The sequence below is a fragment of the Lithobates pipiens genome, unplaced genomic scaffold, assembly GCF_037356315.1.
Source record: "Lithobates pipiens isolate NorthernLeopardFrog02 unplaced genomic scaffold, aLitPip1_a1.2 Scaffold_1, whole genome shotgun sequence".
In the NCBI taxonomy this organism is placed as follows: Eukaryota; Metazoa; Chordata; class Amphibia; order Anura; family Ranidae; genus Lithobates; species Lithobates pipiens.
Window position 1 is genome coordinate 230959588 of NW_027507685.1, and position 27661 is coordinate 230987248.

Below are 27661 nucleotides of genomic sequence, written 5' to 3' on the forward strand. Positions count from 1 at the left end.
ACTAACAACACTGCTGGGGAAGGAGGGCACACAGGGGACCTGGCCAGCAGGGGGAAGGGAGTGGTAGTGATCAGAGCAGTGGGTGATCAGAACAGGAAGACATAGGGGTTCACATACTGGAATTGATCCTCCTGTGGTTCCCCATGCAATGCAGCTCCAGAAGGGAAAGGAGTAGAATCTGGTTACGTTGTAAGGGAGTCACAGGGGGATTGATTCTAGTGATAAGGTAGTACAGCTGGTCTTTCTGCTCATCAGGTGCCCAGCCCCCCCCCCCCATGGAACTCATGGGGCCCAGGGCCAGTACAGGAGGGTCAGTTGTACCCTCTTATCGGCGGCCCTGTTGTCCATAGGCACAACCAGTGTGGCTTGGCTCTACCCCTTCCCTCCTCACAGGATTTTATAGACAACAGCAAAAGCTGCTTCCGCTGCTGCTTCTGTCTTGTGTACAGCCATTCTCCATATTTCTGTTATGCCAAGTTATTTAATTTACCTTCAGAAAATACATCCTAGCCATTTATTTACATGAAGTCATATTCATGTAAATAAATGTTCTTCTTCTAAAGAGACCCTGTCACTGAGCCCATTCGGCGCAAAGTGACAGAATCTCTTTAAATCCCATCTCCGAGCAAAAGCTAACTCCCCTCCCCTGTCCCCTCAAACCCATTTAATAATTTTTTTACAGGAAAATGTGCTTTTTGCACACATTAAAATAATAATTTCAGGACTGAAGATTATTTAAAATCCTCAAACAGTATACAGTATATTGTCTGAAAGCTGAGACGCTGGAGAATAAAATGATGGCAGTTCTATATTTTTTTTTTTTGTCATATGATATTAGCGCAAGGGTATATCAAGCACACATTTTCAGGAAAAAAAATCCACATTATATTTTTTTGTTTTAATCAAATGTCTTTAATTGTAAATTTTATACAGTGTGCATTTTTTCAACATACAAAAACAAACATATAAATCCAATTTTGCAGCTTTCGCTGTACATTTACAAATGTTCAATAGATTGATCAGTCTTGTAATATATTATCATTATAGTAACGTACTATACTGGTACTGACATCATTATTCAATATTTTGAACCTGATAACAACAAAAAAACTTTTATTTTCAGTTATTTTTGTCTTTAAAGGGACCATTTTTCCACAATAGTTCATTTTAGTGTTCACAAACGCAATATATTATGACATTTTTTGCCTACTTATGTGCATTTGTGCGGGGGCGGGGGGGACTTGACTTTTTTAGACTTTTTATTCAGATACATTTATTGTTATCATATACGGCAGAATTTTCAACTTTTTAAACAAAAGGGCCGGTTTACTGTCCTTCAGACTTTAGAGGGGCCGGAGTAAAAACAATTCATAATGCCTGTGGTCAGTAGGAGGAGGAATTTTGCCCCATAATGTGTATTAGTGATAGAAAATATTGCTTATTGTTGGTGTCAGTTGAAGGAATAGTACCCCATTGTCCATATCAGTGGAAGGAATAATGCTCCATTGTCGGTATCAGTGGGAGGAATGGTGCCCCATTGTATGTATCAGTGGGAGGAATAGTGCTCCATTGTCGGTGTCAGTGGGAGGAATAGTGCTCCATTGTACATATCAGTGGGAGGAATAGTGCTCCATTGTCGGTATCAGTGGGAGGAATAGTGCTCCATTGTCGGTATCAGTGGGAGGAATAGTGCTCCATTGTCGGTATCAGTGGGAGGAATAGTGCCCCATTGTCGGTGTCAGTGGGAGGAATAGTGCTCCATTGTCGGTATCAGTGGGAGGAATAGTGCTCCATTGTACATATCAGTGGGAGGAATAGTGCTCCATTGTCGGTATCAGTGGGAGGAATAGTGCTCCATTGTCGGTATCAGTGGGAGGAATAGTGCCCCATTGTCAGTGGGTAAAGAAAATAGTTAATAATTAAAATTTGTGCTACCTAAAACAAAAAAAACGATGTACTTTACTGTTAAAATCTGATGAAGTAACTTATGTATAACATTGTTTAGAGATTGTATACTCAAACAATAACATTATATGAATTCTTAACCAGTCAAGCCCTGGACTAGGGATGAGCCGAACACCCCCCGGTTCGGTTCGCACCAGAACTTGCGAACGACCCCCGCGTTCGGTACGAACGTTAGAACCCCATTGGAGTCCCCGAAATGGAAAGTGCTAATTTTAACGGCTAATATGCAAGATAGTGTCCTAAAAAGGGTTTGGGGACCTGCCTCCTGCCTCAGGGGACATGGGTCACTGCAAAAAAAGTTTTAAAAACGGCCGTTTTGGCGGGAGCACTGATTTTAATGACGATTAAAGTGAAAAAGAAAAGGTGAAATATTCCTTTAAATATGGTGCCTGGGGGGTGTCTGTAGTATGCCTGTGAAGTGCCACGTGTTTCCCGTGCTTAGAACAGTCCCTGCACAAAATGACATTAAACGGAAATAACACCATTTAAAACTGCTTGCGGTTTTAATCTTATATCTGGTTCCTGCAATATGGTTGAAAATCATTGAGAAAAATAGCATGGGTAGCCCTCCCTGCCCATTACCAGCCCCTTTAGGTCTTGTACGCATATTAAGGGGAACCCCGTACCCATATTAAAAAAAGGAAATGCGTGTGGCCCCCAGGCCCTATATACTCAGAACAGCAGTATACAGGCGGTGCAAACAAGATAGGGACTATGTAGGTTTGTTGTGTTAAGTTGAATCTGTTTGTAATTTTAAACTGGTACATTTTTAAAGTGTAGCTCCAGTCAAAAAAACTATTTTAAAGCTTTTTGGAAAACATAGGGAAGGGTTATCACCCCTGTATAATTTGTTTTGTCGTCCATCTTTTTTCATCTCACTTGCTGCTGTCTCCTTGCGTTTGCAAGTAGGAGATGTTTGTAAGTTGGATGTTTGAAAGTAGGGGCCTGCCCTATATTATAGCGGTATGTACTGGGTACAGAGCACGCAGACAGCACGCACTATCTCCTAACACTACTGACTGCAAGCTCTATTATTAACCACTTGACCACTGGGCACTTAAACACCCTTAATAACCAGACCAATTTTCAGCTTTCGGTGTCCTCACATTTTGAATGACAATTACTGTCATGCAACACTGGACCTATAGGAAATGTTTGTCCTTTTTTTCACACAAATAGAGCTTTCTTTTGGTGGTATTTAATCACCTCTCAGTTTTTTATTTTTTGTGCTATAAAAGAAAAAAGACCGAAAATTCTGCGAAAAAATGAATTTTTCTTCGTTTCTGTTATAAAATTTAGCAGATTAGTAATTTTTTCTTCATAAATTTTGGCCAAAATTCATACTACTACATATCTTTGGTAAAAATAAGTACAAATTGGTGGATATTATTTGGTCTTTGTGAAAGTTATAGAGTCCACAAGCTATGGTGCCAATATCTGAAAATTGATCACACCTGAAGTACTGACGGCCTATTTCCTTTTTTTTTTTCCACAAAATTGTCATATTATCAGGTTATTTCTCACACACAGCATATGCATACCACAAATTACACCCCAAAACACATTCTGCTATTACTCCCGAGTACGGCGATACCACATGTGTGAGACTTTTACACAGCGTGGCCACATACAGAGGCCCAACATGCAGGGAGCGCCATCAGGCGTTCTGGAGCACCCAGGCCAATTCTGACATTTCTCTCCTACATGTAAAAATCATCATTTATTTGCTAGAAAATTACAGAGAACCCCAAAACATTATATATATATATTTTTTAGCAAAGACCCTGGAGAATACAATAGTGGTCGTTGCAAATTTTTATCTCACACGGTATTTGCACAGCAATTTTTCAAACGCGTTATTTTGAGGGAAAAAACAGTTTTGTGCTTAAAAAACTAACAAAAAAAACAGTAAAGTTAGCCCAATGTTTGCATAAAGTGAAAGATGAAGTTATGCTGAGTAAATAGATATCAAACATGTCACTCTTCAAAATTACACATGCCCGTGGAATGGCGCCAAACGTCGCTACTTAAAAAATCCCCATAGGCGACGCTTTAAATTTTTTTTTACTGGTTACATGTTTTGAGTTGCAGAGGAGGTCTAGGACTAGAATTATTGCTCTCGCTCTAACGTTCTCGGCGATACCTCACATGTGTGGTTTGAACACCGTTTTCATATGTGGGCGGGGCTTACGCATGCGTTCGCTTCTGCATGTGAGCACATGGGGACATGGGCGCTTTAAATTTTTTTTTTTTTTTTATTGTTCATTTTACTTTATTTATTTTAGTTTGACATTTTTTCCCCAAAAATATATTTTTGATCACTTTTATTCCTATTACAAGGAATGTAAACATCCCTTGTAATAGGAATATGGGGTGACAGGTCCTCTTTACAGTGAAATCTGGGGGTCAATATGACCCCGCATCTCACCTCTAGGCTGGGAAGCCTGAAATAAAAAAAAGATTCTGGCTTTGATCGTACTGGCGAGTTGGTAGAAGCACCGGAGGGCGGTGAGGGGTGGGGGGCGTCTATGGCTGGGTATTTCAGGGTATCACCGAGTATGGCTGGGTATCTCCGAGTATGGCTGGGTATGGCAATTTGTGGCAGGGTATTGCAGAGTATTGGCGGGGTACTACAGAGTAATAGCAGGGTACTGCAGAGTATTGGGGGGTACTCCAGAGTAATGGCAGGGTACTGCAGAGTAATGGGGGTTACTGCAGAGTAATGGGGGGTACTGCAGAGTAATGGCAGGGTACTGCAGAGTAATGGCAGGGTACTGCACTGCAGAGTAATGGCGGGGTACTGCAGAGTAATGCCGGATACTGCAGAGTATTGGGGGGTACTGCAGAGTATTGGGGGGGTACTGCAGAGTATTGGGGGGTACTGCAGAGTAATGGGGGGTACTGCAGAGTAATGGCAGGGTACTGCAGAGTAATGGGGGGTACTGCAGAGTAATGGCAGGGTACTGCACTGCAGAGTAATGGCGGGGTACTGCAGAGTAATGGCGGGGTACTGCAGAGTAATGGCAGGGTACTGCAGAGTATGCACTGGTATTGCAGAGTATTGGCAGGGAATTGAGGGGTTAAATTCGGTGAGCAGCGATGTGGGCACTGCAGATGCAGCCCACATCGCTGCTGACACCGATCTCTTTCCCCTCCGCTGTACCGAACGGTACAGAGAGGGGAGGGAGGAACCGGCGTCATAACATGACGCCGGTTTGTTTACAAGTGATCACTCCGTCATTTGACGGAGCGATCACGTGGTAAACGGCCGCTATGAGCGGCCGTTTACCGTGATCCTTGATGCGCCGGGTCCTGTGGACCCGGCGGTCACGGATGCTCTCGAGTGCGTGCCCCAGGGGGCGCGCGAGAGCAGAATTCTGGGAGGCCGTTAATTAACGGCCTCTCAGAGTTAAACAACCGCCCTGAAGCCGTTAATCGGCAATGGGCAGTTGTTAAGTGGTTAAAGCTAGATCACTAGCTATATAGGTGAGGTGAATATAGTGGTGTATACTGCGGTCAGGGCACAGACAACAACCACTACACAGCAGTAAGATAGGAAATCAGCCAAAAACGATTGGTGTGTAACTGTGTTGAAGGTACACAGAACACCCACTGCTTCAGATGCCAACACACTACACGAGGCCGCCTCAAAGGCGGCCTTATATAGTGTGGGGCGTGCACTACACAGCCTGAGCTATGATTGGCCACAGGCAGGATGCCTGTGGCCAATCATGGCTCTCCTCGCTGCTGGCGCTGCGATTGGCCAAGCATGCGGGGTCACAGTGCATGCTTGGCCAATCATGAGGCAGCAATGCACTGCGCCACCGCAGTGCATTGTGGTCCGCGCACGCGCCACTCGAATTTTGACGCGAACGGCCAAAACGTTCGGAATTCGCCGAACGCCCGAACAGCCAATGTTCGAGTCGAACGTACGTTCGACTCGAACACGAAGCTCATCCCTACCCTGGACCATTATGCTGGCTTAAGACCAGACCACTTTTTGCGATTCGGTACTGAGTCGCTTTAACTGACAATTGCGCGGTCGTGCGATGTGTCTCCCAAACAAAATTGATGTCCTTTTTTCCCAGAAATAGAGCTTTCTTTTGATGGTATTTGATCACCCCTGCGTTTTTTTGCGCTATAAACAAAAAAAGAGTGACAATTTTGAAAAAACGCATTATTTTTTACTTTTTTTTAAATATATTAAAAAAAAGTTTATTTCCCTCAGTTTAGGCCGATACGTATTCTTCTACATATTGTTGGTTAAAAAAAAATCGCAATAAGCGATTATTGATTGGTTTGCGCAAAATTTATAGCATTTACAAAATAGGGGATAGTTTTATGGCATTTTTATTAATATTTTTTTTACTAGTAATGGCGGCGATTAGTGATTTTTATTGTATTATTTAACTGCAACATTATGGCAGACACATCGGACATGTTTGACACATTTTTGGGACCATTGTCATTTATACAGCAATCAGTGCTATACAAATGCACTGATTCCTGTGTAAATTACACTGGCAGTGAAGGGGTTAAGTGTGTCCTAGGGGTGTGTTACTAACTGTGGGGGGGGGGCTGGGCTGTGTGCTAGTGAACACTGATCTCTGCTCCAATCACAGGGAGCAAAGATCAGTGTCACTTGTTGCTAGGCAGAAAGGGGAGATGCTGTTTACTTCCGCATCTCCCTGTTCAGCCTCCCATGAGATGATCGCGGGTATCCCCACGGCGATTGAGTCCATGGGACCCGTGACCAGACTCACGGGGGTCCCAACAGGCACACAATGGCAGGGCGGCAATTTCAACTGGACATACCTGTACACCAGTTTGTCTGGCCGTGCCATTCTGCCGACGTACATTGTCACGTGCCGGTCGGGAAAGGGTTAAAAAACAGCATCAATGCCATAGAAAAATATTTTACTTTTAAAGTGTCACTAAACCCACATCATAACAAACTATCAATCTGTGATGTATTACATGCTGTTTATATTCACTCAGTCACTATGAGATTTGTTTTCTGTATTCTGAAAAAAATCTCGTTGATGTCGCTACTCTATATCTCCCCCTCCCCCACCCCCTCCTGCTGGCCATACACTGTACGAAAAATCATTCAAACTGAAAATTCGGCCGTGAGAACAAACAATAGTGCCATCATGTAGTGACCGGTAAATCGATCAATGGACATAAATGAATCCATTTTTTTGTTAGTTTTTTCACATATACCTAGTGCAGTTTGGATGGGAAACACATTAACCTTTCAATTTATCGTTCGTTCAGCAGAAAATTTCAAAACCTGTCCTTCGTTTTTTCGACTCAAACGTCCCAACCAACTGATTACCGATTAGTGCCCATTAACTGGCTGAAAAATTAACAAACTGTCTAAATAACCAAATTTCGGCGGATTTTTCATATAATGTATGGCCAGCATAAGCCTCCAATTCAGCACGGGATTTTGCAGAGCTGTGGTTGCAACTCAACATGCTCAGTTTTCAGTGAGTTTCTATGCTGAACATTTTGTCCCAATCACATCTGAGCAGCCCATGTGACTTTAGAGTCACATATGTGGAGGTGTACACAGTGGTAAATGACAGCCCATCCCCTGTCTCCTCCTCCATGCCCACTAACCGGCTAAACACAATGGGAGTGGAACATTACATGTAGATTAATGGAGGCTTCACCTCCCTCTTATTCTAAGACACAGGTTGGAGAGGTGTGACACAGCCTATGACTGGCAGAAATCAACCCACACCATGTTGTTGCCAAAAAATAATAACGATTTGATTTCAAATACATGTTTGTATGACAATTTAAATCATTTTATTGATATTAAATATTTATTTTTAATCTGTATTCCAAAGGCTGTTTTTTTTAACATGTGACTCACAGCAGAGGACTAGAAGCTCCTCCTCCCCATGTTTCCTTGCAGACAGGCTGGGAAAGAGCTGGTCATGTTATAGCTGTATATCTATTAGGAAAAAGGTACTTTTTTTATTAAAATATTTACAGCGCCATTATCCACATACATAAATAGAAGGGACCGTGTAAATTAAACAGTGTGTTTAGTATCACTGTAAGCATTAACTGTGTATTTTATCTATAATGTTTTAAATTGTTTTCCCTACAGCGTATCTGAGAGTGAAGGTATGGGGCCAACATCAGTTGGATGGTGTGACCAGACTTCAGTGCCTGGTGTACGGGTTTCACCCCCGACCTGTGGATGTGAAGTGGGTGAGGAATGGGAAGGATGATGTTCCTTCAGATGAAATGACTCCAATTCTTCCCCATCCTGATGGCACCTATCAGATCAGAGTCAGTGTGGAAGTGCCAACAAGGGATAGATACAACTACTCCTGTTATGTGGACCACAGCAGCCTGGAGGAGACTCTCACTGTGAAACTGGATTTAGAAGGTATACACTCTGGAGAGCTAAACATATATTTGCTTTTCCTTCTCTGATCCCCCCCCCCCCTTTTCAATCAGCATGCTAATGACATTTTAAATAAAACCAATATATTTTCTATACATACCCTATTTCTGTCATCACTCAGTCTCTGTTGTTTCCTATACAATGAAGGCAGATCATGGCTGGTGAGAGGGGCTGGCAGAGTGGTGCATGTAGCTTCAGGAAAACATCACAGAAATCTGCCCTTAGTATTCCTCACACTGGACCCAAACTGCCTTGGATTTGGTATCTAGGGGGATTTGGCAAACCCAACTCCCACTGAAATCAATGGGAGCCAAGCCATTCAAATCGAAATGCCAACTTGACATCAGCCCATTTCTATTTTATGACAAGCCCTTGCCTAATAAGGCAACAGATTATCAAAAAATGGCATGGGAGTGAGCAATGCCCTAGGAGCATGTACCAATGAGATTTTTTTTTATGATGCTGATCAGCCAGAAGAATTGATTTTTGAAATGCTTAAAGTGAAACATTTAAAAAATGCCCAGTTCCTTCATATAACATGCCTGTGGAGTGCCCTTATCCTGCCTGTGAAGGGGCGCACCTTTGTATTGCTGTCAGAGACCATGAACCAGACCGAGACAGAAGTACAATTAAATCATACTTGTTAATTAATAAAAAGGTAAATAGAGTAAGCGTAGTCAAAGCATAGTCAGAGTCCAGTAACCGTATAGAGTAGTCAGCCAGGCCAGAGTTCAGTAACCAGATTGGGTAATCAGCCAGGCCAGAAGTCAGGGTTCCACGTAGAGGAACAGCAAGCAGGATAAGGAGCCAGAAGGGATGTCAGCAAGCCAGTCTTTAAACAGGACCGCAGGAGATAGTTTCTTGTGATGTGACCAAGGCGAAGGCAGAGAAGAAGTGATCTGGACAGCTTTAAGTAGGCAGGTCAGACGAGCAGGATCAGGAACAGCTGGGTAACTGTGGAGAGAGAGAGAACTGGCAATTATCCAACAGCTGAGCGGCCAGTTCAGAGAAGGAAGGGCTGAGCCAGCCCTGACAGTACCCCCTCCTCAACAACCCCTCCCCCTCAAAGGACCACCGGGCTTGAGGGGAAAACGTCTATGGAAATCGCAGGGGACGGCAGGGGCATGTATGTCCGAGGATGGAACCCAGGAGCCTTCCTCTGGACCATACCCCTTCCAATGCACCAGGTACTGCATGTGCCCACGGAACCTACAGGAGTCAACAATGGATTGTACCTCATACTCCTCATGGTTCTCAACCTGTATAGGGTGAGCACATGGCACAGAGGTGGTAAATCGGTTGCAGACCAACGGTTTCAATAAGGAGACATGAAACACATTTGAGATGCTCATACTAGGAGGGAGGTCCAGCGCATAAGCCACTGGGTTAATCCTGCAAAGGATACGGAAAGGCCCAATAAACTGAGGTGCAAACTTCAGTGAAGGAACGCGAAGTTGGAGGTTGCGAGATGACAGCCAGACCCTGTCCCCTACCTGGTAGGATGGCGCAGACAGGTATCTGCGGTCAGCATGGAGTCTGTACCTATCATTAGCATGATGCAAAGCCTCGAGGACTTGTACCCAAGTGGAAAGAAGACCAGGGAGATGCTCCTCTAACTCAGGAATACTTTGCGGAACAAACAAGTCAGGCAACATGGAAGGTTGGAAACCATAATTCACCATACTGTAAATGGAGACAATCGGGAGGCAACATTCAAGGCACTGTTGTGAGCAAACTCTGCCCATGGTAATAGGGCAGTTGTTATGGTGGTCAGAAATATAGCAATGTAGGAGTTGCTCCAAGAACAGATTGGCTCGCTCTTCGGCCCCATTAGACTGCGGGTGATACGCAGAAGAGAAAGCAAGCTAAATTCCCAACTGTGCACAAAAGGCTCGCCAGAACCGGGAGACAAACTGACTGCCCCTGTCTGAGACAATCACCTTGGGTAGCCCATGTAAGCAAAAGATCTCCAGAGCAAAAATGGAAGCCAGTTCCTTAGAAGTAGGTAACTTCTTAAGTGGAATACAATGACACATCTTTGAGAACCGGTCAAACACCAAAAGGATAACAGTGTTGCCTTGGGAGTTGGGCAACTCCACAATGAAATCCATAGACAGGTGGGTCCAGGGCCTCTCTCCATTGGGTATGGGTTATAGGAGGCCCACTGGAAAGTGTCATGGACTCTTACTCTGAGAACACACAGAACAGGCAGCTACAAAGGCAGTTACATCAGCCCATAGACTAGGCCACCAGAATTGTTGGAAAATGGCGCAAAAGAGTTGATTCTTCCCAGGTTGGCCAGCTGCCTTGGGAGAAGGGTAAGTCTGGAGCACGGCAGTACAGAGACTATCTGGGACAAAGCAGCGGTCACAAGGTTTCTCAGGAGGAACATGGACCTGAGCAGCAAGAATTTTGTCACCCAAAGGAGAAGTAAGACTGGTGCAAACCGTAGCCAGGATACGATCAGGAGGAATCACAGGAATCGGAACCGACTCCAGCTTGGAAGTGGAGGAAAATTGTTGCGACAGGGCATCAGCCCTTACATTCTTAGTATAGGGTAAGAATAAGGCAATGTAATTAAAACTCGACAAGAAAAGGGCCCAACGCGCCCTTCTGCGAGAGAGGCGCTTAGCCTCAGACAAGAATGTGAAATTCTTATGATCAGTAAGGATGAGAACCAGCACAGTGGTACCTTCAAAGAGATGTCTCCATTCTTTCAGGGCTAAAATGATCGCCAACAGCTCTCTGTCACCAATCTCGTAATTGCACTCAGCAGGTGACAATTTCTTGGAAAAGTAGCCACACGGATGCATAGCGCTCTCAGAGTTAGAGACAGAAGGGCGCCAACTCCAGTCTCAGAAGCATCCACTTCTAGGATAAAAGGCAATGTAGGATCAGGAGCAGAAGCAAAGGCAGCCTTGAGAGTCTTAAAGGCCTTAATGGACTCCGGAGACCAACTCTGTGGGTAACCATCCTTTCTGGTCATATCAGTCAGGGGCTTGACCAGAGACAAGAAGTTACAAATAAACTTCCGATAATATTATTTTATTTTTATTTTTGAATTTATGTAAACTCGATCTGAGAAGCAGGAATGGCTCATTCATGGTGACCATATAATTATGAGCATATGCGGGTCTAGTCCCTTTTTTTTGTATATAGTCATATTCTATTTATTTGTTATATATTTATCTTAATTTTGGTGCTGATCTCTTTGGGGTTTATATTTAGAAGGGGATTAATTATAGAATTTATTACATATTTGTGGTACAATGAATGTACTTACTCCTCATATGCACAATTATGTATAACATATATAATTGTTAGCATAATTTAATATTTATGATTAATTTAATTATTACCGTTGGGCTTTTTGATATAATTAATTTTTAGATAATGGTGATTAATATTTCATTATCATGAATTAAAATTTAAAAAATTATATTTTTCTATATCTTCATTTTTTATTTTATTTGTATTTTTTATTTTATTTTTATTTATTTTTCATTTTTGAATTATTAAATTAATTATTTTTGTTAATTATTTTTGGTAGTTATTTAAGTGGGGAGAATGATGTAATATTTTTCATCTCTGTTATTATCACAATCCCTTTGTCGTTTACTTAGTAATAATCTCCAGTAACGATAGGGGTGTGTATTGCTGCTTTGGCCCTATTAGGTTGGGAGGTATCGGGGGGCATTATACAACAATTGGCAACAAATTGATGTTTGTACCATCTAAATGGGCAAGTATAGTTGTTATGCCCATGACTAAAATGGTCCCGATAGCCAGATCTTAGCATCTCAGAACGAGGTTTGGCTTATAAATGCTGGTGCGTCACTGTGCTGCCCGTTCCCCATTGACAACGTCATCTATGACAAAACGCATCTGGGAAGGCACGCAGTGATGCCACCACGCTACACGAGGGGAGGACAAGCTCCTGAAAAAACGCCGGCTGGCTTTTTGATTGTTTTCTATTCATGTGTTTGATGCAAGTTCTCTGTAAGTGCAATTATTTATTTATTTTAATAAATGTTTAATCGGTTTTACACTATGGGCGGTTTCCCCCTTTTTTTGAGTTACCACTAGTGAAACATCTTTTTGATACTTGGAGTGCTGACTTTGGGAGATCTAAGTGACGCTGTAGAGGTCCTGTTCATGGTTGATCCCTGGTTCCTGGCGTATGGTTAAGGATGCGGATGGTTTACATTTAAAAAGCCTCTTAAACTTTGCCGTCTAGTAAGCGCATTCACTTCTCGGCGATGGGCACTTGCTTACTATTTTTGTGAACTACCAGAGAGGATTGTGTTTCTCCAACTTTTTTCCTTTCTTGTGAATGAACTGTTATTATATAAAAGTCACTTTCAGTAAATTAATTCTAATTGATGGGAACTTTATGAGTATTTAAAATCACTGATCACATTGTTTTCACATTTTTTTATTTATTCAATTTATTTATTTAATTTTATTATTTATTCAATTTTGTGATTGCATGAAATAATATCAATCCTGTCAATAATCACTGTATGTGGCCCATCTCTTGAGTTTTTTTTCTTGTGCTTTTTTGTGTGTGTATCTCACTTTGAGCTGCAGCCTCTTGATTCACTTATTATTATGAATTATTTGTTATTTATTTATTTATTTTATGTCAAGCGCAGTTTATTTTTTTCTATAAACTTCCGATAATAGTTGGCAAAGCCCAGGAAACGCTGCAGAAGACATAAAGAAGACGTGGTCGAGGCCACTGTAGGACTGCCTAAAGTTTCTCTGGGTCCATTGAAAAACCAGCAGTGGAAATTACATAGCCCAGGAACTTAATCCATTCACGATGGAACTCGCACTTCTCCAGTTTACAATAAAGATTGTTCTCTCTTAGTTTCTGAAGCACACAGCATCTGTGTGGTGGTTCTCCAGGGACTTGGAAAATATGAGGATATCATTGAGATAAAGCATTACACATAACTGCAACAAATCTCAGAGGACATCATTAATAAATTCCTGGAAAACTGCTGTGGCGTTACAAAGGTGAAAAAGGCATTACGAGGTACTCATAAGGCCGCGTACACACGGGCGGACTGTTCGCCCAACCTTGTCCGCTGAACAGTGTTTGGGCGGACAGTCCGCCCGTGTGTGGGCTTTCAGCGGACAGTTTCAGCGGACAGTTGGACGGACAAAGTCTTTCGGAAATTCCGAAAAACTGTCCGCTGAAACTGTGTTTGAGCGAACAGTCCGCCCGTGTGTAGGCTACTTTCGAAATGAGCAAACTGTTCCCGCTCGGAAAGTCCGCCCATTTCGAGCGCGTGTACAGGTAGGCGGGGCCCGCGAGGGAGACGTCGCGGGCTCCGCCGCCTGGAATGGGCTTAAAGGGGAACCCCAACGCCGAAAAAAATCGGCGTGGGGATTCCCCCAAAGTCCACACCAGACCCTTGTCCGAGCACGCTACCCGGCCGGCCAGGAAAGGGGGGCGAGCGAGCGCGCCCCCCTCCTGAGCCGTACCAGGCCGCGTGCCCTCAACATGGGGGGTGCCTTGGGGAAGGGGGGGCCGCGCGGCCCCCCCACCCCAAAGCACCTTGTCCCCATGTTGATGAGGACAAGGGCCTCTTCCCGACAACCCTGGCCGTTGGTTGTCGGGGTCTGCGGGCGGGGGCCTTATCGGAATCCGGGAGCCCCCTTTAAGAAGGGGGCCCCCGGATACCGGCCCCCCACCCTATGTGAATGAGTATGGGGTACAATGTACCCCTACCCATTCACCTGTGAAATAAAGTACAAAAAAAAACACAACACAGGGAAAAAATATTTTATTGCACAGCTCCGGGGGTCTTCCGTCTTCGGGGGTCTTCTCGCCGGACTCCTCCGCTATCTGTGTGTAGCTCTTTTGCTAGCGGAGGAGTCCGGCTTTCTTCCTCCCCGCCGCCGGCCTCTTCTCCCGGCTTCGGGGGTCTTGTCCCCCTCTTCGGTTCTTCTGCCGGGCCACCGCGCCTTCTTGTAGCTCTTTTACAGGCGGTGGCCCGGTCTTCTGTCGCCGCTGTCGTCGCCGCCGCCGCCGCCTTCCATTCTTGTTCTTCTTCTTGTTCTTCTTCTTCTTCTCCTGGAGATGTTGACTCGACGAGCTCTCCGGCCGGAATGCCAGGGACACGCTCCGCTGCCACTTATATAGTGACAATGGGGCGGTGTCACATGGTATATGTCACATGGGTTGGTCACATGGTGACCCCGCCCCCTTACGATGTCATAGTCCCCATGTGACATCAACCCATGTGACCAACCCATGTGACATATACCATGTGACACCGCCCCATTGTCACTATATAAGTGGCAGCGGAGCGTGTCCCTGGCATTCCGGCCGGAGAGCTCGTCGAGTCAACATCTCCAGGAGAAGAAGAAGAAGAACAAGAAGAAGAACAAGAATGGAAGGCGGCGGCGGCGGCGACAGAAGACCGGGCCACCGCCTGTAAAAGAGCTACAAGAAGGCGCGGTGGCCCGGCAGAAGAACCGAAGGCGGCGACAGAAGAACGGAAGGCAGCGGCAACAGAAGACCGGGCCACCGCCTGCAAAAGAGCTACAAGAAGGCGCGGTGGCCCGGCAGAAGAACCGAAGAGGGGGACAAGACCCCCGAAGTCGGGAGAAGAGGCCGGCGGCGGGGAGGAAGAAAGCCGGACTCCTCCGCTAGCAAAAGAGCTACACACAGATAGAGGAGGAGTCCGGCGAGAAGACCCCCGAAGACGGAAGACCCCCGGAGCTGTGCAATAAAATATTTTTTCCCTGTGTTGTGTTTTTTTTTGTACTTTATTTCACAGGTGAATGGGTAGGGGTACATTGTACCCCATACTCATTCACATAGGGTGGGGGGCCGGTATCCGGGGGCCCCCTTCTTAAAGGGGGCTCCCGGATTCCGATAAGCCCCCCGCCCGCAGACCCCGACAACCAACGGCCAGGGTTGTCGGGAAGAGGCCCTTGTCCTCATCAACATGGGGACAAGGTGCTTTGGGGTGGGGGGGCCGCGCGGCCCCCCCTTCCCCAAGGCACCCCCCATGTTGAGGGCACGCGGCCTGGTACGGCTCAGGAGGGGGGGCGCGCTCGCTCGCCCCCCTTTCCTGGCCGGCCGGGTAGCGTGCTTGGACAAGGGTCTGGTGTGGACTTTGGGGGAACCCCCACGCCGATTTTTTTCGGCGTTGGGGTTCCCCTTTAAGCCCATTCCAGGCGGCGGAGCCCGCGACGTCTCCTTCGCGGGCCCCGCCTACCTGTACACGCGCTCGAAATGGGCGGATTTGCCTCCTCCTTACGTGGGCGAGTCCGTTCATTTCAAAAGTTGAGCGAACTGTTTGGCAAACAGTTCGCTGAAACAGTCCGCTCGTGTGTGGGCAAGTCCGCTCATGCAAATTTTGAGCGGACTGTTTGCCAAAACTGTTTGACGAACAAGGTTGGGCAAACAGTCCGCGCATGTGTACGCGGCCTAATGGCCTGTTCTGGTAGTAAATGCAATTTTCCACTCGTCCCCCTCCTTAATCTACACGAGATTGTATGCCCCTCTCAAATCAAGCTTTGTGAAAACCGTTGCTCCCTTGAGGCGGTCAAATAACTCTGTAATCAACTGAATTGGGTAGGCATTCTTAATCGTGACACGATTGAGACCCCTATAATCAATACAAGGTCTCAGTTCATCGCTCTTCTTCTTCACAAAGAAGAAACCAGCAGCAGCAGGAGATGAGGATTTGCGGAGGAAACCTCAATAAAGTGCATCTGCAACATGCTCCTCCATGGCCTTATCCTCCAAGACCGAAAAAGGGTGAACAAGGCCACAAGGGGGTATGGCACCAGGTTGAACGTCAATTGCACAATCATAAGACATTGCTAAAATCGTGGTACTACTCCGGCAGGGAGGAGAGTGAAGAGGTGCAAAGGGACCTTGGATACCTTCAGGAAGCATGTCTCACTGTATTGTGGTGACCAGGAGAGAACCTCAGTATGGAGCCAATCAAAAGAGGGGTTGTGCCTCTGTATCTAAGGATAACCAATATCCAGCGGAAACCTGGGGGAGGAAATAACTTGGAATTGGATTATCTCATAGTGAAGAGCCCCTATGGCCATGGACAACGGAACCGTCTCACGAGTCACATGGGCAGGCTGTAGAGGTCTCCCATCAAGAGCCTCAATGGCAAGTGGAGGTTCACGCAGCTGCAGCGGAATCGAGTGTTGTGATACAAAGGCAGCATCAATGAACAGGCCTGCAGCCCCAAAGTCGATTAGAGCCTGTATCTCGATGAACGACTCTGCCTCAAGAAAGGGTGACCAAAATCAGGGGCTTATCCTTCTGGATAACTGGGGATAAAACAACGCCACCTAAGGTCTGCCCATAACAGGACCTCAAGGTCCGGGTGTTCCATGGATGGGTAGGACAAGACTTTAAAAAGTGACCTGCCCGGCCACAAGGCTCTCTCATCCGTAGAGAGACGCCTGAAGCCCAAGTGCATGGGTTCATCTTCATTGACCGACTTGGTAAGAAAGAAAGTCTTTCTCTTAGTCTGGAGTCAATGAGGATGACAAACGAGATCAAGCTCTCCAGCTCAGTGGGTATATTTCAGGCTGCTATCTCATCCTTGATTGAATCCGAGAGATCATGAGAAAAAGCAGCCACGAGGGCCTCATTGTTCCAAGAAACCTCTGGTGCCAGAGTACAGAATTCAATGGCGTAGTCGGCAACAGTTCTCATACTCTGTTTGATGGACATGAGGCATTTGACAGCAGAAGAGAAGCATGCGGGAATGTCAAATACCCTTTTAAGGGAGACCACAAAGTCAGGGTAACTCAAGACAACAGGTTTTTGCTTTTCCCATAGAGGGTTTGCCCAGGCCAAGGCTCTCTCAGAAAGCAAAGATATCACAAAATCTACTTTGCTTCTGTCCATGGGAAATACCTGGGGCAGCATCTCAAAGTAAATCTCAACCTGGTTGAGAAACCTATGCATTGGACTGGGTCACCCCCAAATCTCTGGGGAAGCAGAGCGGAACCAGACATACCTCTTATAGAGGTAATACTCGAGGCAGGTGCCTGCACAGAGACTGGCACAGCAGCAGGGATGGCCTGAAAATTAGGTTGTACCAGAGAAGCCACAGTGGGGGATTCCAGGTGAGCAATGCGACTTGTAGCGCTGGCAGACTGATCCATGCGGTGATCTTGCTCATCCAATCTGGAAAAATATTACCAACAAGTGGATTGACAATATCTTCTGAATTCATGGCCTTCACCTACTGTCAGAAACCATGAACCAGACTGAGACAGAAGTACAATTAAATCAAACTTGTTTATTAATAAAAAGGTAAATAGAGTAAGCGTAGTCAAAGCATAGCCAGAGTCCAGTAACCGGATCGAGTAGTCAGCCAGGCCAGAGTCCAGTAACCAGATCGGGTAATCAGCCAGGCCAGAAGTCAGGGATCCAAGTAGAGGAACAGCAAGCAGGATAAGGAGCCAGAAGCGATGTCAGCAAACCTGTCTTTAAACAGGACTGCTGGAGATGGTTTCTTGTGATGTGACCAAGGCGAAGGCAGAGATGAAGTGAGCTGTGAGCTTGAGTAGGCAGGTCAGACGAGCAGGATCAGGAACAGCTGGGTAACTGTGGAGAGAGAGAGAGAGAGAGCTGGCAATTAGCCGACAGCTTAGCAGCCAGCTCAGAGAAGGAAGGGCTGAGCCAGCCCTGACAATTACTTCCCACCCTGTATTGCAAAAAAGTGCATAAAATACACTACATTGCAATTCCGTTCCAATCACATTGTAAACTACATTCCCTCAGCAGTATGATGCCTGGCATCATGTGTGGTGAGGAGAAATGTTCCCTGAACCATCATGTCATGCACTGATGCCACTTCTGAAAGTATTATTTGGCATAACCATTATAAGGTACCACTGAAATACCTAGCAATAAAATGACCTCTGCCCTGCATGTCCTACATGGCACCACACTCAAAACAAACAGTTTAAAAACATAACCTGTAGGTAGCAAATGTATGGAAGTAGGATGGGACTATATTGGTGCAAATATAGAATCATTGCAAAAGGATAAGATAAAAATTATTCAATATTTATTATCAAAATGTTTTTTTAACCACTTTAAAAACCGCTGCTTTAACTGGTAATTGCGCGGCCATGCAATGTTGTACCCAAACAAAATTTGCGTCCTTTTCTTCCCACAAATAGAGCTTTCTTTTGATGGTATTTGATTGCCTCTGCGATTTTTATTTTTTGCGATATAAACGTAAAAAGACCGCAAATTTTGAAAAAAAATGATATTTTCTACTTTTTGTTATTAGAAAAATCCAATAAACTCAATTTTAGTCATACATTTAGGCCAAAATGTATTCAGCCACATGTCTTTGGTAAAAAAAAAGTCAATAATTGTATATTTATTGGTTTGCGCAAAAGTTGTCACATCTACAAACTAAGGTACGTTTTCTGGAATTTACGCAGCTTTTAGTTTACGACTGCCTATCTCATTTCTTGAGGTGCTAAAATGGCAGGGCAGTACAAAACCCCCCCAAATGACCCCATTTTGGAAAGTAGACCCCCTAAGGAAATTGATAAGAGGCATGTTGAGCCCATTGAATATTTTATTTTTTTGCCTCAAGCGATTGAATAATGACAAAAAAAAAAATTTTTTTTTTTTTTTACACAAAGTTGTCACTAAATGATATATTGCTCACACATGCTATGGGCGTATGTGAAATGACACCCCAAAATAAATTCTGCTGCTTCTCCTGAGTACGGGGATACCACATATGTGGGACTTTTTGGGAGCCTAGCCGCGTACGGGGCCCCGAAAACCAAGCACCGCCTTCAGGCTTTCTAAGGGCGTAAATTTTTGAGTTCACTTCTCACTACCTATTACAGTTTTGAAGGCCATAAAATGCCAAGATGGCACAAAACCCCCACAAATGACCCCATTTTAGAAAGTAGACACCCCAAGCTATTTGCTGAGAGGCATGTTGAGTCCATGGAATATTTTATATTTTGCCACAAGTTGCGGGAAAATTACAAACTTTTTTTTTTATTTTTTTTTTTTCACAAAGTTGTCACTAAATGATATATTGCTCACGCATGCCATAGGCATATGTGAAATGACACCCCAAAATAAATTCTGCTGCTTCTCCTGAGTACGGGGATACCACGTATGTGGGACTTTTTGGGAGCCTAGCCGCGTACGGGGCCCCGAAAACCAAGCACCGCCTTCAGGCTTTCTAAGGGCGTTACAGTTTTGAAGGCCATAAAATGCCAAGATGGCACAAACCCCCCCCCAAATGACCCCATTTTGGAAAGTAGACACCCCTAAATTTAGGGGTACACTAGTGAGACTAGGTAATAAATGGCGGGTGCCCTGAAACTATAAAAAAATAACTAACCAACCAGCGTCACCTGTAACAGTTATATGGTGATCACTGGTGAAAGGGTTAACTAGGGGGCAATCAGGGGGCTTTATGCGGTAGTATATGGGGGTCCCTGGCGCTATAAAAAGCTGCGGCGAACCTAAATACCTACCTGCCTAACTAGCGTCACCTGTGACACTAATACAGCGATCAGAAAAACGATCGCTTATTAGGCTGGGTTCACACTGGAGCGATGCGGGAACGCCACGAATGCGCGGCGGGTTCCCGCATCGCATGCCTCCCGGCGGCAGTTCACACTGCCCTATGCGAACTGCTGGGAGTGTCAGTGAAATGTTAATGACACCCCCAGATCAGTTCGCATATCGCAGTGCGATCTGCAAACTTGGATCGCATGGTGTGAACACCCATGCGATCCGATTCTGCTGCGGACCAAAAAAAGGGTCCCGTGCGAGTTTGCGGCGGGTGCGGCGGGTGCGACACATATTCAGCCATACTATCTGTATAGCTGAACTCGAATCTCACAGAGATCGGATGTGATTTGCACTGCAGTGCGGTGCGAATCACATCCGTTCTCATAAACCGCTGCAATGTGAACCCAGCCTTAGTGACACTGGCGACGGGGGGTGATCACGGGGTTAAACCTTTATTGGGGGGGTTAGGGGGGTACCTTAGAACTAAAGGGGGCTAACCCTAACTGCCCTAACAGTTATTAGTCACAAATGACACCCGCCGGGTGATCAGGGGGTTAAACCTTTATTAGGTAATAAATGGCGGGTGCCCTGAAACTATAAAAAAATAACTAACCAACCAGCGTCACCTGTAACAGTTATATGGTGATCACTGGTGAAAGGGTTAACTAGGGGACAATCAGGGGGCTTTATGCGGTAGTATATGGGGGTCCCTGGCGCTATAAAAAGCTGCGGCGAACCTAAATACCTACCTGCCTAACTAGCGTCACCTGTGACACTAATACGGCGATCAGAAAAATGATCACTTATTAGGCTGGGTTCACACTGGAGCGATGCGGAAACGCCGCGAATCCGCGGCGGGTTCCCGCATCGCATGCCTCCCGGCGGCAGTTCACACTGCCCTATGCGAACTGCTGGGAGTGTCAGTGAAATGTTACTGACACCCCCAGATCAGTTCGCATATCGCAGTGCGATCTGCAAACTCGGATCGCATGGTGTGAACACCCATGCGATCCGATTCTGCTGCGGGCCAAAAAAAGGGTCCCGTGCGAATTTGCGGCGGGTGCGGCGGGTGTGGCGGGTGCGGCGAATGGCTGAACTCGAATCGCACAGAGATCGGATGTGATTTGCACTGCAGTGCGGTGCGAATCACATTCGTTCTCATAAACCGCTGCAATGTGAACCCAGCCTTAGTGACACTGGCGACGGGGGGTGATCACGGGGTTAAACCTTTATTGGGGGGGTTAGGGGGGTACATTAGAACTAAAGGGGGCTAACCCTAACTGCCCTAACAGTTATTACAGTCACAAATGACACCAATGCAAAAAAAAAAAAAAAAAAAAAAAAAAATGACATTTGGTGTCACTGTGACTGGGGGGCAGGGGTAATTGGGGGGGGTGATCGGGGGGTAAAGGGGGGGTGTGAGTGTGCCTGGCATGTTCTACTGTGTGTGTAGAGTGTTGGTGCAACTCACCGATCCGCTCTCCTCCGTGTCGGAACGAAAACTACCGACACGGAGGAGAGAATACATCACTTCCTCTCCTGTGTTTACATTACAGGAGAGGAAGTGATGTCACCGGGGATTTCTATTCGTCGGGAGCGATCGCGAGGGGGTGGCCATGAATGAATGGCCGTCCCCTCGTCCGGGATCGCTCCCGAACGAATACCGACCGCCGCAGGCACCGGGCGGGGGCCCGATCGGGCCCCCGACCCGCGGGAGGCAAGGGACGTACATGTATGTCCTTATGCCTGCCCGTGCCATTCTGCCGACGTACATCGGCGTGCGGCGGTCGGCAACTGGTTAAAAATATCAAAATCATAAAAACATGCTAGTAACCCATATATAGTGGTCCTTGTTATATTGTTGTTGTATATCTATACCGGTATAGATGTAGCTCCTGACATGTTTCACCCTATTATTCGGCTTTTTCAGGAGATGCTATCCACTGCTGGTTTTCTGCCTTCTAGTAGCTAAACAGTATACAAAATATGTAAAAATATAATATAATACAAAAGACCTATGCAATATAATTTAGAACAATTACTATACACATGCGCATTGGTTTGAGCCATCTCACATGCTTACCCTGAATTTCCACAAAAAAAGTATATTCAATACATGTAAATTGTGAAATCCAGCTGCAGGTGGCCAGAAGAGGCAGACAAGGACCATACTATAGAATAGTAAAGAACAAAAAACATTTAGTAACCATATATGTGTGCTATATAGTACATATTCAGCACTCCAAACAAATGATTGACTTACAAGAGTCCAGCTATGTACACAGGGGGCACTGGGGCAGAAGATCCACAGGACAGGCCACTCATGTATTGAGCTCCCGGATGGGAGGCATATAATGGCTGATATTCCAGCTCACATGCTGCCGGAGACACATTGGGACATGTCCAAACCACGGGACATATGGTAGGTGGCCCTTTGATGACCTCTTCTATTTCTTTTGACTAAGCTTTGCTCACTCTGCATAGCTGAATCTCTAATGTCGATTAAAGGGGTTGTAAAGCTTTGTTTTTTATTTTCTAAATAGGTTCCTATAAGCTAGTGCATTGTTGGTTCACTTACCTTTTCCTTCGATTTCCCTTATAAATGTTTTTTTTCTTTGTTTTCTTTGTCTGAATTTCTCACTTCCTGTTCCTCCTCAGTAAGCTGTTCTGGCTGACTAACCACCAGCTCAGATGATGGTGAGAAGTTTACTGAGGAGAAACAGGAAGTGAGATATTCAGACAAAGAAAAAAAAACATTTAGAAGGGAAATCGAAGGAAAAGGTGAGGCCGCGTACACACGGGCGGACTGTTCGCCCAACCTTGTCCGCTGAACAGTGTTTGGGCGGACAGTCCGCCCGTGTGTGGGCTTTCAGCGGACAGTTTCAGCGGACAGTTGGACGGACAAAGTCTTTCGGAAATTCCGAAAAACTGTCCGCTGAAACTGTGTTTGAGCGAACAGTCCGCCCGTGTGTAGGCTACTTTCGAAATGAGCAAACTGTTCCCGCTCGGAAAGTCCGCCCATTTCGAGCGCATGTACAGGTAGGCGGGGCCCGCGAAGGAGACGTCGCGGGCTCCGCCGCCGGGAATGGGCTTAAAGGGGAACCCCAACGCCGAAAAAAATCGGCGTGGGGGTTCCCCCAAAGTCCACACCAGACCCTTGTCCGAGCACGCTACCCGGCCGGCCAGGAAAGGGGGGCGAGCGAGCGCTCCCCCCCCTACTGAGCCGTACCAGGCCGCGTGCCCTCAACATGGGGGGTGCCTTGGGGAAGGGGGGGCCGCGCGGCCCCCCCACCCCAAAGCACCTTGTCCCCATGTTGATGAGGACAAGGGCCTCTTCCCGACAACCCTGGCCGTTGGTTGTCGGGGTCTGCGGGCGGGGGGCTTATCGGAATCCGGGAGCCCCCTTTAATAAGGGGGCCCCCGGATACCGGCCCCCCACCCTATGTGAATGAGTATGGGGTACAATGTACCCCTACCCATTCACCTGTGAAATAAAGTACAAAAAAAAAACACAACACAGGGAAAAAATATTTTATTGCACAGCTCCGGGGGTCTTCCATCTTCGGGGGTCTTGTCCCCCTCTTCGGTTCTTCTGCCGGGCCACCGCGCCTTCTTATAGCTCTTTTACAGGCGGTGGCCCGGTCTTCTGTCGCCGTCTTCCGTTCTTCTGCCGCCGCCTTCGGTTCTTCTGCCGGGCCACCGCGCCTTCTTATAGCTCTTTTTGAGGCGGTGGCCCGGTCTTCTGTCGCCGCTGTCGCCGCCGCCTTCCGTTCTTGTTCTTCTTGTTCTTCTTCTTCTTCTCCTGGAGATGTTGACTCGACGAGCTCTCCGGCCGGAATGCCAGGGACACGCTCCGCTGCCACTTATATAGTGACAATGGGGCGGTGTCACATGGTATATGTCACATGGGTTGGTCACATGGGTTGATGTCACATGGGGACTATGACATCGTAAGGGGGCGGGGTCACCATGTGACCAACCCATGTGACATATACCATGTGACCCCGCCCCATTGTCACTATATAAGTGACCGCACAGCGCGGCTCTGGCATTCCGGCCGGAGAGAGCGACGTGTCAACATCGCCTGGAGAAGAAGAAGAAGAACAAGAAGAAGAAGAAGAACGGAAGGCGGCGGCGACAGAAGACCGGGCCACCGCCTGTAAAAGAGCTACAAGAAGGCGCGTTGGCCCGGCGGAAGAACCGAAGGCGGCGACAGAAGAACCGAAGGCGGCGACAGAAGAACGGAAGGCGGCGGCGGCGACAGAAGACCGGGCCACCGCCTGCAAAAGAGCTACAAGAAGGCGCGGTGGCCCGGCAGAAGAACCGAAGAGGGGGACAAGACCCCCGAAGTCGGGAGAAGAGGCCGGCGGCGGGGAGGAAGAAAGCCGGACTCCTCCGCTAGCAAAAGAGCTACACGAAGATAGCGGAGGAGTCCGGCGAGAAGACCCCCGAAGACGGAAGACCCCCGGAGCTGTGCAATTTTTTCCCTGTGTTGTGTTTTTTTTGTACTTTATTTCACAGGTGAATGGGTAGGGGTACATTGTACCCCATACTCATTCACATAGGGTGGGGGGCCGGGATCCGGGGGCCCCCTTCTTAAAGGGGGCTCCCGGATTCCGATAAGCCCCCCGCCCGCAGCCCCCGACAACCAACGGCCAGGGTTGTCGGGAAGAGGCCCTTGTCCTCATCAACATGGGGACAAGGTGCTTTGGGGTGGGGGGGCCGCGCGGCCCCCCCTTCCCCAAGGCACCCCCCATGTTGAGGGCACGCGGCCTGGTACGGCTCAGGAGGGGGGGCGCGCTCGCTCGCCCCCCTTTCCTGGCCGGCCGGGTAGCGTGCTCGGACAAGGGTCTGTTGTGGACTTTGGGGGAACCCCCACGCCGATTTTTTTCGGCGTTGGGGTTCCCCTTTAAGCCCATTCCAGGCGGCGGAGCCCGCGACGTCTCCGTCGCGGGCCCCGCCTACCTTCACACGCGCTCGAAATGGGCGGATTTGCCTCCGCCTTACGTGGGCGAGTCCGTTCATTTCAAAAGTTGAGCGAACTGTTTGGCAAACAGTTCACTGAAACAGTCCGCTCGTGTGTGGGCAAGTCCGCTCATGCAAATTTTGAGCGGACTGTTTGCCGAAACTGTTTGACGAACAAGGTTGGACGAACAGTCCGCGCGTGTGTACGCGGCCTGAGTGAACCAACAATGCATTAACTTAGAGGAACCTATGTAGAAAATAAAAAACAAACCTTTACAACCCCTTTAAAATGCCCTATATGTAGGCATGTTTCAAATATACCAAAGTTTCACCTTTATTGAAATCTTGGGTAACATCTCCCTCTTTCCCTTGTTTGTTCAGGTCAATCCACGAGCAGCTTGTCCTGCAGATCTTCTGCCCCGGTGTCACCTGTGTACATAGCTTGACCCTTGTAAGGCAATCATTTATTTTGAGTGCTGAATATGCACTATATAGCACACATATATGGTTACTTAGAGCTCTTTCTCATTAACAGCGCGGCCACATCAGCGGTTAAGGGTTGCTAATTTTAGCGGCACTTTACCGTCGTTTTAGAGGTGCTATTCGGCTGCTAATGGGGTGCTTTTAACCACCGCTAGCAGTCGAATAAAGGGTTAAAAGCACTACTGCCAAGGTGATTTTCAGGTGCTTCGGTTGCGCTGCCCATTGATTTCAAACCGCCCCAAAGATTCTGTTTGCAGGACTTTTTTTAATGTCCTGCCAGCGCAGCGCCCCAGTGTGAAAGCTCTCAGGCTTTCACACTGGAGCTGCAGATGAGGCATTTTTCAGGCGCTATATACTATGCCATTTACCATATCGTCTATTGATTTTGTGGAAATTCAGGGTAAGCATGTGAGATTGCTGAAACCAATGTGCATGTGTATCATTTTATTTTTATTAAATTATATGGTATAGGTCTTTTGTATTATATGATATTTATACATATTTTGTATACTCTTTAGCTACTAGAAGGTGGAAAACCATGAGCAGATAGCATCCCCTGAAAAAGCTCAATAATACTGCAAAACATGTCCAGAGCTACATCAATTCCCCTATAGATATAAACAAGGACCACTATATATGGGTTACTAGCATGCTTTTAAGATATGATTGTGATATTTTTTTTTTATTTATTGAATCATTTTAATCTTATCCTTTTACAATGATTCTATATTTGCACTGATATAGTCCCATCCTACTTCCTACTTCCAAATATTTACTACTAATTTAGGCATTAAAGCATTACTATATTTCATAACCTGTATTTAGCCTCAGCTCCATCCATCATACAGCACTGTGTTCCAGCAGTGGGATGGGAACTCCCCTTTTTTGCTCTTTAAACAAAATTGAGTAATTGAGTAGCTTTGCTCAGCCAATCACTGGAGCTTTTTATGCAGTGAATGATGGTTCCAGTGTTTGCATTCATGGAGGGTGCATTTAGATTTATTTGTATATTACCCGCTTCAGCCCCGGAAGATTTTACCCCCTTCCCGACCAGAGCACTTTTTGCGATTCTGCACTGCGTCGTTTTAACTGACAATTGCACGGTCGTACGACGTTGCACCCAAACAAAACTGATGTCCTTTTTTTTCCCACAAATATAGCTTTCTTTTGGTGGTATTTGATCACCTCTGCAGTTTTTATTTTTTGTGCTATAGTGGGTAATGTGGGTTTATGTGGGTAATAGTTTCCATGCTGCCTTTCACTGGGCAAATGTAACATTCTCTAACATTTATCATTCTCTGACATGAGGGAGACCTCTGCACTGTGTTCTGTCTATGGAGAATGGGTGTTATATTATATTATAATATACAGTACCTACACCTGTATTATTTATTTTTACTACTCCCCCTAGCTACTACACCATACACCTTGGGTATCTTGATCTATATAATTTCACTGTATAGTTGTTGTGCAAAACCTCCTACCAAAATCAGTAAATACAGAAACAATCAAAAAATACATAAATCAATCACATATTCAGCGTGCATATATCTACTGTCTGATAGCATTAGTAAATAAAGTGTCTAGTGCTCCTACAAACTCATGCAAATGAATGAAGTGTCCAGTGCTTAAAGCGGAGTTACAGGCTTTTTATGTTTATTAAAAGTCAGCAGCTACAAAAGTGTAGTTGCTGACTTTTAATAAACAGATACTTACCTGTTCCATGGTCCAGCTAAGCGGCTGAGCGGAGCGTCAATCCTCTCCCCCTCCGCTGGCGCCTCCATTGCCACTCTGGGTACCCAGCCATGACAGCTTTCGGCTTCGCGGCTGGGCAAGCATCGCGCAAGCGCGAGTCACGCTGTGCTCCCGGAGTGGACAGGCGATCTCCTGGGACCTGTCACGTGTCCCAGGAGATCGACTAGAAGGGGGACCGCCTAAGGCGAAAGGAGGAGTCGCCTCGGCGGTCCCTGGGCGGAAGGAGGAAGTGGGACAGGAAGTCCCCCTCCTAACAAAGCCCCCACCCCCCCAAAAAAATACATGCCAAATGGGGCATGTAAGGGGGCGAGGAGTGCTTAAAGCGGAAGTTCCATTTTTGGGTGGAGCTCCGCTTTAACCAATACATATAAATATTGTAACGCCTCCAGAAAGTGCTCCATGCCGCACTCCTTCCTTCCATAAAGTGCTCAGGCTTCTCTCTCCAGAAGCCTGTCTGATCAGTGGCAGCCTGCTCATTAGGGGCACTTCTACCCTAATCCTTG

At 46.4% G+C, this 27661-nt stretch overlaps 1 protein-coding gene across 2 annotated transcripts in view; it reads left to right on the plus strand.

Annotated features, from left to right (window-relative positions):
• LOC143984278 (major histocompatibility complex class I-related protein 1-like) overlaps positions 1-27661 on the plus strand; it is a 66015-nt gene that overhangs the window by 30319 nt on the left and 8035 nt on the right. For both annotated transcript variants that reach the window (XM_077484546.1, XM_077484548.1), the window contains one exon: positions 8090-8374. In XM_077484546.1, coding sequence (XP_077340672.1) covers positions 8090-8374 — 285 coding nt within the window. The remainder of the gene's footprint in view (positions 1-8089; positions 8375-27661) is intronic.